Source organism: Poecilia formosa, unplaced genomic scaffold, assembly GCF_000485575.1.
Source record: "Poecilia formosa unplaced genomic scaffold, Poecilia_formosa-5.1.2 Scaffold303, whole genome shotgun sequence".
Lineage (NCBI taxonomy): Eukaryota > Metazoa > Chordata > Actinopteri > Cyprinodontiformes > Poeciliidae > Poecilia > Poecilia formosa.
Genome location: NW_006800242.1, coordinates 417973 through 434693, shown reverse-complemented (window position 1 = coordinate 434693; position 16721 = coordinate 417973). Strand labels below are relative to the sequence as shown.

At 36.6% G+C, this 16721-nt stretch overlaps 1 protein-coding gene across 3 annotated transcripts; it reads left to right on the top strand.

Annotated features, from left to right (window-relative positions):
• The first annotated feature begins 691 nt into the window (after positions 1–691).
• Positions 692–16019, top strand: LOC103152175 (cingulin). 3 transcript variants are annotated; one of them, XM_016660931.1, is made up of 8 exons: positions 695–1473; positions 3540–3694; positions 4562–4764; positions 7318–7405; positions 8623–8735; positions 10582–10734; positions 10827–10914; positions 14875–16019. In XM_016660931.1, exons 1-8 carry the CDS (start codon positions 1368–1370, stop codon positions 14962–14964), a joined length of 996 nt encoding a protein of 331 aa, XP_016516417.1. In that variant the 5' UTR covers positions 695–1367; the 3' UTR covers positions 14965–16019. The 3 variants fall into 3 exon arrangements, with proteins under 3 accessions (XP_007572603.1, XP_016516417.1, XP_007572602.1); XM_007572540.2 differs by having other exon boundaries at positions 3537–3694; XM_007572541.2 differs by lacking the exons at positions 10827–10914; positions 14875–16019 and having other exon boundaries at positions 692–1473; positions 3537–3694; positions 10383–10674.
• Positions 16020–16721: the final 702 nt, after the last annotated feature.

The window sequence follows — 16721 nt, the reverse complement described above, 5'->3', positions numbered from 1 at the left end:
CGAGATTCACAGTTATGTAGCTTTATCAATAAATATAGATAAATATATTGGAGTTTGTGAACTTCATAAAAGAAGATTAAGAAATGTAGCGACCAAAAGCATCACATTCCAGGAAATCAATAAGTTATCTAATAAATATTCATAGATTTTACATTAAAATGTTGTAATAAATAAAAAAATAAATGAAAAATGTCCATAACCTGTTAAACACATGTATGTGATCTTCATAAGTTAAAATCATGCATTATTTCAGTATTTATTCATATTTTCAGTGGATCAAGATTTTTCCCCATGAAATTGTGTGTTTTATAAAAAAAATAATACACATTTAAATAATTATGCATGGAGTTATTACTTTACTACAGGCTTTATTTATTGTTTTTATATTACATTCATTTTTTCAGGGAATTTAAATGTTATGTTTTTCTTATCTTTAAGCCATAAATCATCAAAAATGAAAATAGGGTGCAATTATTCTTTGTGATTTATGAGTTTAATTACTGAGAAAAATACTTTGCTATGCAATTCAGTATTCAGTCTGCCTGCGATCCACAATAGCCTCAAATGACGACCATTAATCTCAAGTAAAAATTTATTTTTTTGTCCACAGACTACAAAAAGTATAGAAAAATGAAACATTTCTCACATTTTGAACTTATTTTTTAATGGACTGATCAGAATTTTCTCTGTTTTATCAGAAAAATCTTTACATTTTCTCACTTTAACGACCAGGTGTTGAAGTGAATAAGTGCCAGCAGGTTAAACCATTCCTAGAAATGTTCTCCCGACTGCAGATAACATGGATTCACATAACAGAGACATAGTTTAGTGGCAGCAAGTTATGAAATATTTACATCAGGGGTTGAATTGTAGCAAAACATCTGTTGCTAAAATGGTGAAAAAATAACCTAACCTCAAGTCTTTCTACAATGTTACACAACAATAATACATTTTAAATCTTGTTTTCAGTGTAGGTTTAGTTTTTTTTGTTCAATCCCATATCATGAATCTCTGACCTGAGGCTGCAGCTTTCAAACCTGCTGCTAGACTCAACTTGCCCGACTCTTTCAGCCCTTTCTCTGCCTGTAGCAACAATTTCTCTGTAGATTTGCATGTAGCATCAAATCACATCTATAATTGTAGGATTGAAACAAGTGACGTTGTAGCTTTCTTATGATTCAAGCAAGACAAAACCCAGTGTTTGCAGCAACCCGCCCACTGCAGGTATGAGCTTCCTTTAAGACCTGTGAGGAGTTGAACATTGCTGGAAATGTGCACACCGTGTCCTTCCTGACCACGCGGCACACCCACGCCTCGCAACCCGAAAGGACCAGGATGGGAGAGTTTTAGATCTGGAGCAGTCGGGAATGGACAGACAAGCAATGAAGAGGTTTTTCAGAGCCCAGAGGGACGAGGACTACAGTCAGATCCAGTACCTGACCGCCAAATGCACCCGCCTGGCTCATGACAAGGGTAAGTCATGCAGGTCGAGACTTTCAGATGAAAACTGGATGATTACTGGATGTAAAGTGTAGACTGCAAAAATACAAAATCTTACCAAGTATTTTTGGTCGAGTTTCTAGTGCAAATATTTTAGTACACTTGAAATAAAACAAATAAACTTACAAGTAAACTTTCAGCTATAAGAGCTTGTTTTAAATCAATAATTCCATGATATTGGTGGAAAAGCACTTGTAGATTTTTTTCACTAAGCAAGACAATGTGTACTTTTTCCATTAGCATTAAGAGATTATTTACTTAAAACATATATAACGTATTTTCCGCACTATATGGCACACCGGATTATAAGGCGCACCTTTAATGAATGGCCTATTTTAAAACTTTTTTAAAAATATTCTAGCGCCTTATAATGCACCACATTATAAGGCGCATAGAATAGATGCTACAGTAGAGGCTGGAGTTGCGTTATGCATCCACTAGGTGGAGCTGCACTAAAGCGAATGTCAACAAAACAGTCCGACTCCAGTCGGCGAGGAAAGCCTTCCGACTGGGCCGGGGCGTGGCCGGACGATGGTCACCCTTCTCTGTTCGCGCACAGCATGTTCGTGGAGAACGTGGTGCTAAATGACCTGCAGACGACCTGATTCTAGACGGCTGGTAGGTAGATAGATCAGTCAAACTTTATTAACAAACCAGCGTTCTGACAACTATCCCAGCATGCACCGCGCGCTTCTTCTTCTACAGGCGAAAATGAAGTCGGGGGCTACTTATCATAGTTGCTCGACCTGTTGTGGCTCAATATTGGTCCATATATAAGGCGCACCGGATTATAAGGCGCACTGTCGGCTTTTGAGGAAATTGAAGGTGTTTAGGTGCGCCTTATAGTGCGGAAAATACAGTATATGAAAAGCTACTTTTTCTTTTCTTTATTTAACCAGGTAAACCCCCACTGAGATCCAGATCTCATTTCAGAAATCTGCAACACACAACAACCTGATTACACAAATTAACACATTTAAAGCAAATTATAAAACAGCTTTTAATGAATAACATTTTCTAGGAATGTTAGAAATGTTCACCTGTAAGTTTTTTTTCCTCTTATTTCAACTGTACTACATTATTTACTATAGAAACTGGATAAAAATACAAAAACGTTTTTGCAATGTACATCCTTGTTTTCTAAACTTTAAGGCATATGTGAGCTGTGTGAGTTATTCATCTTATAAATGGTTTACAAAAATAAACCATTTCCACTTTTTATAGCTTTAGCAAAATACAGAGAATCAACAATTAAATCCAAGCAAAACACAGAAGTAGTTTAATTGCCATCAATCAGATTTTAAATATTCAAGCTCCTTTATAGTTTTCAATCACTCCATATTTTAATTATCTTTTAAATCTTAATCTTTGCCAAAACATTTTTTTTTCATTCTTAACATTGGGAAAGCAATTAATAAGTTACTTGTGTGTCAGATTCAGTTTGATTTAGTTCATTCATTTAGCGCCAATTCACAACAACTATCCTCTCAACACATTTGACATGAGAAATAAATGGCATTTAAATTCAGAAATATATAATTAATTCAATCCTGTCTTACAGAAAGATTAAAATTAAGTTACATTCCAATACGATTTAATTTACCCATTGATTTGCCTTTGAAACCGTTTCTCACCATCAGAAACACATTAATGCAGCATAACGGTTAGCTAAAATGAATCCATTTAGCGTTTAAGTGGATCTGATCAAAAGAGGGTGAAAAATCATGGTGGCAAATTCAATTCAATGCAAATTGTTAAAAAGTTATCAGTCTAAAGAAGGCCAGACAAGTTGCTAACTTTTCAGGGAATCCCTCTTCTTCAATAAGCAAGGCGACACTGAATGAAGGATTTTATTTTTTCACATTTATGTCTACATCTCACATATCATCATGAAACATCAGTGTCTTTGTAAAACGCGTTGAAAAGCAACAAACTTGCCTTATCTTGTGTTACTTTCTAAGAACAATAAAGCTGCTTACTTGCACCATCTTTGGGTGTGTTAAACTGACTGTGGTGTTGTCTTTCTTTCGCTGCAGCAGTGCTGGAAAGAGAATTTCTGGTGTCCAGAGAGAAGGAGAGGAAGCTGCAGAATGAACTGGACGCTGTGACCACTCGTCTCCTGCATCAGGAGCAGCTGAACCTGGAGCTCAGGATGAACCAGGACCAGCTCATCTGCAGGATCCGTCAGCAGCAGGTGGATTCATGAAGTTCTCCCTGATGGAGAATCACTGTCAGATGATGCAGCTTTCATTTTAAACCCTCACATTAAATCTTGCCATGTTTTTTAGGTTTGTTTGGGGTATCTTTGCTCTTATTGAAGCTCAAACTTGTGAAATTACAATAAAAGTCTAGATGAACTTTAAGAAAAACTTATTCATTGAAGAAAATATTAATTCACTCTAGAGATATTTAGTTCCCTCCACATTTGTTGGCATCCCTGGTAAAAATTACAGAACCAGGTTGCTGCTTTTTCTTGAATACGTGAACAGATCACCTGAAAACTGCATTTTGAGTTTAATTAGGTTATCTGTGTCTAATATTTATAAGTATGACAAAAAAGATGAAACTGAAGAAATCTGTATTTTTCAATGAAATTAACAAAGTTAATTAAAAGTTCCTTTTAAAGAAATTTGCTCACTGTTTAAGCATAAAACGTTCTTTGAATTTTATTAAAGTTCTACTTCATTTTATCACAGTAGATTAGGATGTTAATGCAGTAAAATCTTAAAATGTTGGTCTCATTATTTCAAGTATCTGTAACATTCTACCAAGCATCAAAGTTTGCACTGAATACACAGAAAATTCTTGTCAAGAAGTCATGCAGAAAAAAAAGCTTTTTAAATCTTACACCTTGAAAAGTGACTCTGACGTTCTAAACAAACTCTACATCAGGTTGAGGCTTGTCCCATTCACTTAGACTTTAAGGCTCTTTTATGTCACTTATTTAATTAGTTGTGATGATATGTTAGTGAAATCTCAAAGTCTCCACCGAATCACAATTAAATCTGCTGAATACGCTGCAGGAATGAGTGTTACTCATGTCCTTCAGTGTCTCCTGCAGAACCTGGTGGACGTCCTGCAGCAACGGATGGTCCTGCTGGCAGAGGAGAGTCGTCGGGATGTGGAGCTGCTGCAGCAGGTCAACTCAGAGTTGGTGTGTCTGCAAAGCTCTGAGGTGCAGCTGGAGGGCCTGGTGGAGGAGCTGCACGCTGAGGCCCAGTGCCGAGCAGCGCTGACGGACAGACTGCATGCAGAGCTGCGCAGGTACACGCACTTCAGCTCCTTTTGCTTCTGAAATTTGGTTGTAAGCGCAGACAAACTTAGGGTGCGTTCACACTAGCCTTGTTTAGTCTGTTTTAACCGAACTCTGGTTCGTTTGTCTAGAAATACCAGTTTGTTTGGCGAAGTGTCAATGCACAACCAAACTTTGATGTGGACCCAAAAAGCGAACTCTGGTCCGCCTAGAAACCAAAGTCTATGTTCAGCTGAAGTGAAATCTGGTGCAGTTCAAATGCATATGTGAACACCAGGCAGGTCGGAGACCTGTCCAAAACCAGGAAGTGGACCGCAGCGCAGGGCATTCTGGGTAAATACAACCAAACCGAGAGTAATGACTCGTGGTCTTCTGCCAAAGACAAAAGATAAATCCTACAATCTCTCAAATTTGACACTACTCCATTTTTGTTTACATTTCGCAAAGAAAGAAGTTGCGCTCATGTCTTCTTCTGAAGTTTTTGTATTGTTTCCTTCAGAGGTTGTTGGTGCAGTACCACCACAGGCGAGGAGATGAACGGGTTTTTCAAAGGGTTTGGTTGGTTTGACAGTGCAGTGTGAAAGTGAACCACAGCAGCTGGAAATGTAACAAACGTCCCCAGTTGAACCTGGACTAACAGGGATGATGAAAACACCCTTAATCACCTTTAATCTGATCTATAATCACCTTTACACCAGAGTTTATTACAGGAGAGCTAAGAAAAGGTAAAGCTGCTATTTTGTTTTTAGAAAAGTAATTTTGGCTCTCTTTAATGCATTCTCCAGTACTTCATCATGTCATTACTGTTCATCCAAATATTGAATTTTTGGCTGATTCCAGCACATTCCTTTGTGTCTCTCCAGCTGTTTTAACTAAACAAGTTCAAACAGCCGGAGAAGAGCACATCCATTTAGTGAAAACTAAACTGAATCAAGCTGTAAATCAGCTACCCTAAAAAACTACAGGCTTTAAAACACTCTTTATTTTTCAAATGAATTAAAACAAACTATAAAATGTAAAATTGTCAGAAAAATAGCTGTCATTTGCTTTGTCTAATTAAATCCTGCAGTTTGATTTATGTCACATTTTTTTCTAGCAGGATATTTTTGGGAAAACAGATGAAAGAGACATCATCTGCAAAAGGTTTACTGTTTAGATTTATTTTTGGTTTTAATGATGTATTGTGATTCTTACATCCCTAGCTGGAGTGTGTTTTTGCCATGGGCACTCAGACACCGTCAGAAATGTGTTTGTAACACTTTGCAGTTTCTGACTGTTCTTTTTTGCCTTTTTAAATTTTATTTAACCAGAAACGTTGCGGTGCAACATCTCTCCTGCCAGGAAGTTCTGGTCAAGAATTTCATGCAGAAGTAATCTGATTAAAAACACAACGAAACATTAATTAAAAACCTTGATTGATTTTAAGATGTCGAGGCTTTAGTTCGACCTCAGGTTGCTTTGCTCACGCCTTCTTTGCTACGCCATGTTGGACTCTAATGCTGCTCCTGTAAGAGTTTATTCAGCAGCTTTTCAGCATTTATTCTTTATTCTGAGAACAAACTGCTCATCCCTGGCTATCAAATGCCTTTCATGTGATCGGTAACGATATCCAACATGAATTGAGAGACCACATGTTTTATGCAAATGTTCAACAGTACCTGACTTAAAGTTGAAGAACTGTTCTCTGATCACAGTGGTTTTGTTCTTTTATCTCATTTGGTTGGGGCATCCTAATTCAAGTCGGAAACCAGATCTGAGGTTTAAAAAAAACCTTCAGAAAAACTAGGGTTGGAAAATAAATCAATAACTACATAAATCACAGTAGATATGTGATCGATATCAAAAAGTAATACATTTCATACAATATTCAATGATTTCAATGAACACTGATCCAGAACCGCACAGCATTCTGGGAGATGTAGGCAGAGGACAGGCTTTAGCTGTTCAACCTTTCACGGCTAGCTAACTAAGGTTGGTGAAATCAACTAATGCACTAACTCTGGTTACCTAGCAACTCACTCACTCCTTGGTTACCTAGCAACAACCTGTTGAGTAACATGTAGCAGTTTAAGGCTTCACCACTGTGCCTCATACCTGCTTAAATAATAAAAAAACAACGGTGTGGAGTGGAAACTGGATAAATCAGAAGAGGTTACGCCACCAGATCCATAGTATTTCAGATATTTAAAACAAAAAACAAATACATAATTATCAATGTCGACTGATATGAAACAATTTTATTATAATACCTTTTGCAGCCATATTGTCCAGCCCTAAGAAAAACATTTTGGACCTTCTTGCACTCTCCTTTGTCACCTTCCTTATTGATTTACTGGACTTTAAATAAAAATAGTAATAAAAACCTGCAACTGTTAATAAACTAAAGTTCACTTAATTCTGTTTTTATGTTTCATCAAATTCTGCTAGCTCCTAGCAATTGAACATTAGCATTGTGCATGTTAAATTTAATTAATTTTTTCATTGTATTCAACTGAAAACAAGAAGCTTGGGTACCATATCTGAAAAACAAATGTATATCTGTGTTTTGTGGTTGCTATGAGCAGTAAGCTGGTGCAGCTGAAGGAGCTGCAGGAAACCAACGACGGTCTGACAGAAGAGCTGAGGGATCTCCGCAAAACTCATCTGGAGGAGGTGAGATCCTTTCTGTACATCTTTCTAAACAACAGTGAGGTTTCCCACAAAAAAATAAAATATTTTCCTTTGGAAGCAAAATCTGAAGAAATGATTCTTAGAGGAAGACTTGGAGTCTTTACACGTTGCACAACATAAAATCCTACCAAGTATTTTTAATCTAGTTTCTAGTGCAGATATTTTAGTGCACTTGAAATATGACTAAATTATCTTACAAGTGACACAAAGTTAATAATTTCTTAAAATTGAACTAGGCTCACTGGCAAACATTTCACTTATAACAAGATTTTCCTCATGTTATAAGTGAAATAATCTGTCAATGGAACAAATACTTTTTAAAATTAATACTAAGGAATTATTCATTTAAATCATTTGATGTTTCTTAAAAGTTACTTGTAAGCTGGTTTTGTCTTTGTGTGCACTGATATTCTCACTATAAACTAAACACTAAATTAAACAAAGATTTTGTATTTTTGCAGAGCATTCAGTTTCAGTAGTTAATTTTATAAACAAAGCCACTTTTTGTGAAAAAAATCTTCAGTGTTGGAATTGCAATGCCATTCTTGTCCACCAGATGTCAGAATAGGGACACGTTATTCAACATGAAACAATCAGCAATTAGCAGAACTTTTACAATTTTACAGTTAATTTAGACTGTTTTATGGAGGAAATAATTATAATGAAACCTGTTTGCTCAGGGCTCAAATTTATACCACAGACATATATTTTTTTAAAATGTCAACTTCCGAGACTTTACTGGTGTTGGGTTTGCTTTAGTGCATCTGTATATTTGTGGAACGTGTAGATTTATGGTTTTTATTATTCACTGTGAGCTTCAAAGACCGGCCCCTGTGTTGGCCTCGGCTTCAACCAGTCCATCAAGCAGCAAACAATCCGGTTATGTAATTAACTTTCCTTTGAGACATCCGCAGATGGCCTGGAGAACAGCGGAGCAGACCGCAGAGTCAGTGAAAACTTAATGAGATCATTTATTAGCAGGGGATCAAGCCGGGGAAATATTGCAAAGGCCCTGGGAATTGAAGATTATGTCAGACTCCGCCGCTCTAACTCATCTTTCTGCATGACAAGTCGTTATTCTAATCTATATTTGCAGTTTGCAATAATCACTGCTTCCTGAGTTTATTGTTTTGATCACATCCTGGTATCAGGGGGAAATAAAAATGATCACGTTTATTTATTTAAAATGTATTTTAAAGGTGAAGGAACTGCAGCAGGAGAATAAAGGGAGCCTGAGTAAGTTGCAGGAGACGGCAGAGCAGTTCGAGTGGCTCTGTCAGCAACAGAAGTACTGGATGCGTTGTGTCAAAAGGTGGGATTATTTACATGAATAAAACAAACATGGCAACACAGTTAGATCCTATTCTCATAGTATTTTATGTAAGATTTATGCCAAAAACATGATTATTTCCAATATCAGTTCACATCCACAGTAAAAAAAAACTGTTGGGCAAACTCATGCTTTAGTTTGTTTAAAGACTAAAGGTCTTGACAACACATTATGCTGCAAAAACACATGCCAACAATGTGCAGATTTAGAGAAACATCACTGACTAAATCCTTCTACTTCCTTCAGATTATTATTAATTTCACTGTGTTCCTTCTTAACATCCCCAAACCTCTGAAAATAAATCCAATCCTCTGAGCTGGGAGTTGGGCAGCGCTCTCCTGGCTAATAAAAGCAGAAACCTGCTGCCTGTAAACAAATTTAATGACAGTGGAGAGAGTAAACCACAACAATGAAGGAGCTGGAGGGAAACAAAGTCGAGTTCATGGGCTTTTAAAGGCACAGTTAAAAAAATTGGAATATGTGAAGTAAAGGTAAACCTTTCCATGTAATTTGTCAAACATTTTTTATAAAATTTGAAGAGCTTACATAAATTTCTGTGATTCCACATGGTACAATCTTTGGTTTATTGCAAATGACAGAAAAACAAGAACGCTAGAGCTTTCATGGGACCGAACAGAACCTTAAAGAGTTCTTCATGAACTTATAAAGTTGCCTTTTAAAACTTTCCTGGAACTTACAGACTATTTTTCTGGTACTTAGAACTTTGCAGAACTTACAGAACATTTTTCTAGAATTTTGTAGAATTATGATTGACTTATAATCTCATACTTTACTGGTAAAGTGACAGGTATAATTTGTGACTTTTTTCCAGTGTTGTGCACGACTGGTGAGGCACTAATTATAATTGCAAGAAAAGATGAAAAAAAATATTTAATAAGGTCACATTTTTTTTATTTATTTATTTGAATGTTTCCTTTGGCAGATTTATCTCTTTTCTGATTAAAATAGAAAATCGTGTGTGATCTTACCTTTATTTCATATGATGTCAATGCACCCATCCTTCTCTACAAATATCTCTGTCATTCTGTTGTTTCTCATTTTCCTTTAATTTTCAAAAATCTGGCAGCCAAAGAGAGTGGCCCAGAACGGTTTTGCTATCTGTATTCCCCCTCGACTGTTTTCATTCTTATCAATGCATAGAAGATCACTTGTTGTATCCATGGGGCTCAACACTGCCCCCTATCAGGGAGGCATGGTACTTTCTGCCTCAGCCGCGCATATCACTGCACATTTATAGCCGACCAGAAAGACTAAATAAGTTGCTCACATTTATTAAACATATCAAACAGACTGTGTAACGTCAACATATGTAGAAAATGTGTAATTAAACAAGTACATTGGCGCTACAAAGACAGACAGCAATGGACATGCGCTAAATCCTCGTTTCATTCACTTGTGTGATACAGCGCCCCCAAAGGTTGAGGCACGGCACTGCACTGCTTCAACCTGGCCTTCTTGTATTTCATTAGCCAATGCGTAAATTCAGTGATTTTGGCCATAAAAATGTTGAAATTACCAATAATAAAAACAATGTATAGAAAATTCAAGTGGACTCTCATCATTGCTAGCATCTGTTTCACTTTGCATGGTCTTATTTTTACTTATCAGGATTACAGGTGCCTCATCTGCCTCCCCTGACCACACTTCACTGCTTGTTTCACCAAAAGCAAATCTACATGGAAAGAAAAAAAGTTATCCATGTGTTCGAGAAAAGAGACCTTTAACTTTCTGGAAAGTATTGTAAAAATAGTTTTTCTGGTCAGTGACCAAAGATTGGTGGATTTTTTGTTGTTGTTGTCTTCCACAGGTTCAAAGACTGTCTGATGGAGGAGAGACAAACTCTGCTGCATCAGGTCAGCACTTTGGAGAAGAAGGTTGGGCAACAGAAGAAGAGCTCACATGATGGCAGTCCAACACAGAGTCTCCTGCGCCCTCTAGAGGAAGCAGAGAGGCCTGGCAGGTGGGTGGATATGAATCCACTGCTAAGCTGTTAATAAAAATACAGTTATTTGTTTCCCTTTAGCCACGTCTAAAACCTGTTTTTGTATGCAGTGTAACATCATTGGATGCAGACGTGGTGACAGATCTGGGTTCCCAGGTGGAAACCTCAAACATGTTGTATGAGGAGCTCATTACTCAGGTAACCTGAAGATCACACAGCACATTTTTATATCATTTCAGGGACTGATCTTGTTTGATTAATGTGCTGTTATTTTTCTGGGAGAGATTTTTATTCTTTTCAAGCTAAACAATTTTTCTTAAATGACACAAAACATAACTCAGCTGCAGTTTCATGGCTTTTTTTAAAGTTAGAAATGACACAAACTCTAAAATCATCTTCAAAAACGTAGAATTTGAGGAAGAAATAAATAGTTGACACAACAGTTTATACAGACAATGTTGTGCCTTTCATCTCTCTGTTACAGCCAGTGAAGTTCACTGATAAAACGGAATAAGAATATTTACCACTGAAACAAATACAATAAAGCTGAAGTATTCATAATGTAATATTTATTTTACTAGTTTATTTTAATCACAAACAATAACATGTTTTCTTCATAGCTTAAACGTTCTTAACAGAGACACAAGTTGAAGCTAATTTACTTATTTGAGTCATTTTCTGAGCTTATACAATAGTTAAAGCAAATTGTAGCTGTAAACAAATTGAGTAATAATCAAGTAATAAATTGAGTATTAGCCTTTTTTCTGTGGTTGCTTTAACTTGGCTCCTTAATTTCTGGCTAACAGTTGCAGTCAAGTTTGAATTCAATTTTAAAAAAATCAGCCTATGACTTCATTTAACTTTGGATCGACGCTAGTTTGTCATATCTGGACCTAATTAGAATAATCTGGTGTTAACCAAGTTCTCAAAAGATGGTTTAAATCAAATCAATGAACTCAACTCGCTCAGCTAAGACCATGAAAAATAGTGAGTTCATTCTGATAGATGTTTTAATTATTCCAAATCTGAGCAAGATGACCTGTATGTATTTCCATATAATTTCCAACTATCAATATGTATTTTATGGAGAATGTGCAGCAGCTTTTCGTCCTTATAAAACTGGCCAATCTAATCGTGCCAGATCTTTCAGATTGGTTCAAATTTCAGGGTTGAACCAGAAATTCAGAACATAATTTTTCACTCAGGGTGATTTCCAGTCCCCTGTGGACTTGTATTTCTGCCAAAATGCTCTTAAAATGAAAACGTAAGGGCCAACAGAGTCACATAACTGTTCCAGGTTTTTATTTGTCTGTTGTTCACTGTAAAATATTTGAGGGTTGAGTTTAAAAGCTGTTTTGCAATCAAGCCGGAAAAAATAAAGTCCAAGAAGCTCTTGCAGGAAGTTTTATCAAATCCTGACAGGATCTCAACACTTCATCCTCCTGCAGGGTTTAATGTTCAAAGGAGTTTTCTGACCACTCTGGGAAAAACCTTCATATCCTCCTTATGACGGCGTATTGCTGAAATAAAGTCATAAAATTATACAAATAAAATCATACGAGAATAAAGTCATACAAAAAAAATCAAAAAAATCAAAAATACTGTAATGATCCAAAAGGGAAATTAAACAAATGCAAAATAATATGAGGAATAAAGTCATAATAATGTGAGAATAAAATCCATATCCTGAAAATATTATGAAAAAAAGTCAAAAATAATCTGAAAATAAAGTTGTAATAATATGAGAATAAAATCATGATAATAGAATAAAGTCAATATATCAAGAATAAAGTCATAATATTCAGAGAATAAACACATATTACCAGAATGCAGTAATATTACCAAAATAAAGTCGTAACGTAACGACTTTACGCATAACATTTATTCCCAAACAAGTTAATTCAAGTACTTTTATAGCTTTGTTCTTGCAATATTACAACTTTATTCTCAATATACAACTGTTCTCATGCAAGTGTAAAACTGTTCCTTATTTTCTTACTATATCAACTTTATTCTGGTAATATTATCACTTTATTGTCGTATGAGTTTATTTTCATAATATTGTGATTTAATTCTCAATTTACTTTATTCTTGTACAACTTTATTCCCGTAATACTATGACTTTATTCTTCGTCGTATGATCTGTTCAGTGTTTTACCTGGATGAGAGGAACCCTGCGATTCTGAACATAAGGCTAATGCTCATGGCTTCCAGAGACGTCAGAGACGGCTGATCTTCTCTTAGCATCAGAGTCTCATTGTGCTTTTTCTCTGCCTGTCTGCTGGATGCGCTGGGCCTCCTCACAGTCCGCTTCCAAAGCAGCGAAGAAATGACTAATAATGACTGGAGGAGGCGCTCGCCAAGAGCCTCTGTGCTTCATTCCCCTCACCTCGCTCAGACTCTGCATTGCATTTCTTGGGATAATTATTCTGATTGAGAGCAGATGATGCAGACTGTTTTTCCCCCCTTTTCGATTCCTGCAGAGCAGAGCGAGGGCGGAAATTTCTCCGGAGGAGCAGCGACTGTCAGAAACATGGAGGAAACAGCCTCGATAAAACACATTACCAGCTCCGACATGATTTATGGAAACCGCAGATTCACATTGTCTGGACATGGCAGAAGCCCCTTTCAGACATTTGCTGCTTTATATTAAACTGAACTTGTTGGGGTCATGTTTGAATTACCCCCTGGTGCTTTTCCATAAGATGTCCTCCACATGCAATCACACTTCTTTGGCTCCTGAAAGTGAATATTTTTAAAAACTCCAACCAGGCTGAAGAATTTTGCTGACTCCGACTGCGACAGTTATGTGAGCCCTGATGGTTTTGGTTACCAGTGCCAGATTGTGCAATGCCATCTTTGAGGTCTGCTGTCACAATAAGTCCTGGTCTGGCATGCATGGAGCTCAACTTTGTCTGAAAATTGTCAGGCAAACAGATTTGTTTTAAGTATTAACAGAGCTGTTTGGATGCATTTTTAGGATTAGGATGAGACCTCAGTCATTAGACTGAATCACATTTCCAAGAACAGCCTCAGACTTAGCCTAAAATATATATTTTATGGGGTCAGTAAGGACATCGTCTTTGAAAGCACATGTTCATTTGCAAACCCCTTCCTCCTTTAGAAGAGCCTTAAAGGGGACCTATTATGCAAAATTCACATTTTGGACATTTTTACATTTCCATTTGGGTTTTTACTGCGTCTAAAAACAAAACCCATCCAACCATTTTTTTCCAATACATTAATGTTTTCTGATGTCTAGAATTGTTACATCACTGCCCCGTTACCTAGCAACCCCAGCTGACCCCAGCCCCACTACCTAGCAACCTCACCTGAGCCCAGCCCCGTTAGCAATCCAAGCGAAGCCCAGCCCATCATCTCACAACCAATGCTGAGCTCCAGCACATTTTGTCAGCTTGTTTTACTGCAGTATGCGCTGTACAATGGCTGCTGGAAAAGAGAAGTCTTTTGTTGTTGATTTACCATCCAGAAACCACTTGCTGCCTTCGTGTTGATTGCACAGGAGGCTCTACTTTCCGAGAGGTTAGAATGCTTGTCAAATGCCGTTTTGACTAAAGTCCAAAGGGTTGATTGCATAATTGTGCATCTGTTTGCAGCCAAATGAATCAGGAGACTATACTTCATGCCACACTGTCCAGTTTTGTATTAGTGAAAAATGAAAACAATGCATCATTTTACTTCTACATAATTATGCGTAACAATGACTGTTTCATAAAATCCCCATAAAATACGTCGTAGTTTGTAGTTATGTGACAACATATAGAATATTTTGAAAGTTGTTTAATGTGAATTTTATGAGGTACTTTCAATGGATAACCCACGATTAATCAGTTTTCTTAAATAATTATTATTTATTGGGAACTTTTGTTGCATCACCAGTTCATATGAGCCAAAACTTTCATGTCCACCACTTTCACTTCCATTTATCTACACCTATGTGGTCTTTCTGAGATATCACTTTAAATACCAGATTAAAACAAATTAAATTAGTCTTAATTTCCAGTTTAAACACTGACACTATACATGCATCATTTTATTGGATTTATCTTGCCCAAACATTTTTCCTGGAGGACTTTTATCTGTGGAGGAAACTCTTCTGCTCTCATCCTAACGCAGAGTTTATTTTTCTGCCTGTAGGCGGGGAATCCTATCAGCAGATACCAGGAACCTCCTTGTGGACTAAAGCCATCCCATCTTCTCCCACTTTCCTCAACTCAGAGGTTTTAACTACTACTGGATGTTTGTGGATTGCCTTCCAGTCTTTGTTTTAAAGAAACCAAACCTGCATTGTTCTCCTTCCAGTATTGTTCACTAAAACCCATTCATTAAGCTCCAGTTCCCTCCCCCTTCTTTTCTTACTGCTGTCCCATATGTGCATCACATGTGCTTAAATTTGTCTGGTCACATTTTTCCAGTAATTGTCCATTTTTCAAAACCTCGTAATCAACACTGCTAATAGGAGCACCTGAGAATGTTCTCTTTTGTTGTTTGGCTCGTAAATCCTCAGCTGGCGCACAGAGGACACAAACAAACACGCTTTTTTTACCGCACTAAAGCACCATCACTGGGTTTTCTGTTTCCTTGTCACTCGGCTTTCTCTTGTGAGCAATTATCAGAAAATCTGTAAAGTAATTTGGTTTGGATCAGCAGCGGCTCATGTGTGAACCATCTGATGCACACATGTTGCTAAAAAAGAACAATAAAACTGCGCAAGAGAAAAACAATATTTCTGATTCATCATGGAGAAAGTCATCAAATCCTTCACATGTGTAGTAGTCCTTCAATGTTGGTCGATTTTTGACATTTCTGTATAAATATGAACTAAAACATCATCTGAGGTCGACAACATTAAGATCAATGAAGCTCAAATTAAACAAATATCTAATTTTCACTGTTTTTGAGAAAGGTGAACACATAATTGTCCACTTTATATTTAAATGGTTAAGTCAACAATCTAAACATCTTCCCCCATTAATCTATAATTTGCTATACATTAAAAATCTCAGGGCCCCATCTAGTCATGCATTACCCAAGAACTTAGAGAAAAAAATTATCTGAAGATACAGATAGAAACTAATTTACTATTAATAAAGCAAATCTATTTATACAAACAAAGCCTACTATCTATTTTGATGCCCCATTTCTCCATCAAATATATTTTATTTCACAACTTTTAGCATAATAAAGGCTGTAAGGCAGTTTTTAATAACATATACTGTGGACAAGGTCAAATATGAAAGATGTTTTGAAACCTGGATTTAAAAGAAAATATAATCTCCCTGGAAGAAACAGTTCAGATTGTTTTCTGTTTTTATGAAGATTTGTAAATGTTTAAAGGCTTACTGATTTTTTTACCACAATCAAAATGGATTGAACGAAATGAATCTTCTGTATTTGCAAATTTTTGGAATTCTGCTACATTTAGCACAATTATTTTTATAACTTTTGTTGTCCATATCGAAATTGGATCACATGGGTCACATGATCCACAACTGGATGTTTCCACTGGTGCAAACTATGAAGAAGACGACAACAGGAAGTAGTAGGAGGATAACCGTGCAACATGTTTCCTAATGACTTATTGTGTGAACAGACTTATTCACATGCGACTTTAATTTCATTCCTTATTTAATGGAAACACCACAAAGGCAAAATTGTTTTTTCAATGTCATCGGAAGTTTCCATTACAAATGTGTGCAAACGTTTCTATTTTAATGTTGTCAAACTTGTCAAATAAGAAATTAGATGAAAATCACATCATGAGATTTATTCATCTATCAGCCATCAGAAGAGACGTTCGAGTCTTATTCAGGCACTGGAGCGACAAACCCCTAACACGTGGGAGCGGATATCTATGCGACGTTTTGGGGAAATTGTAGTCGTGATTTTACAGAAGATCTGTGGATTCAACACTTTCCAATGACACACAACTTTTTATGAACTGTGGGATCCTGTGAGCTGCACTTTATCTGAAAAACCCCAAA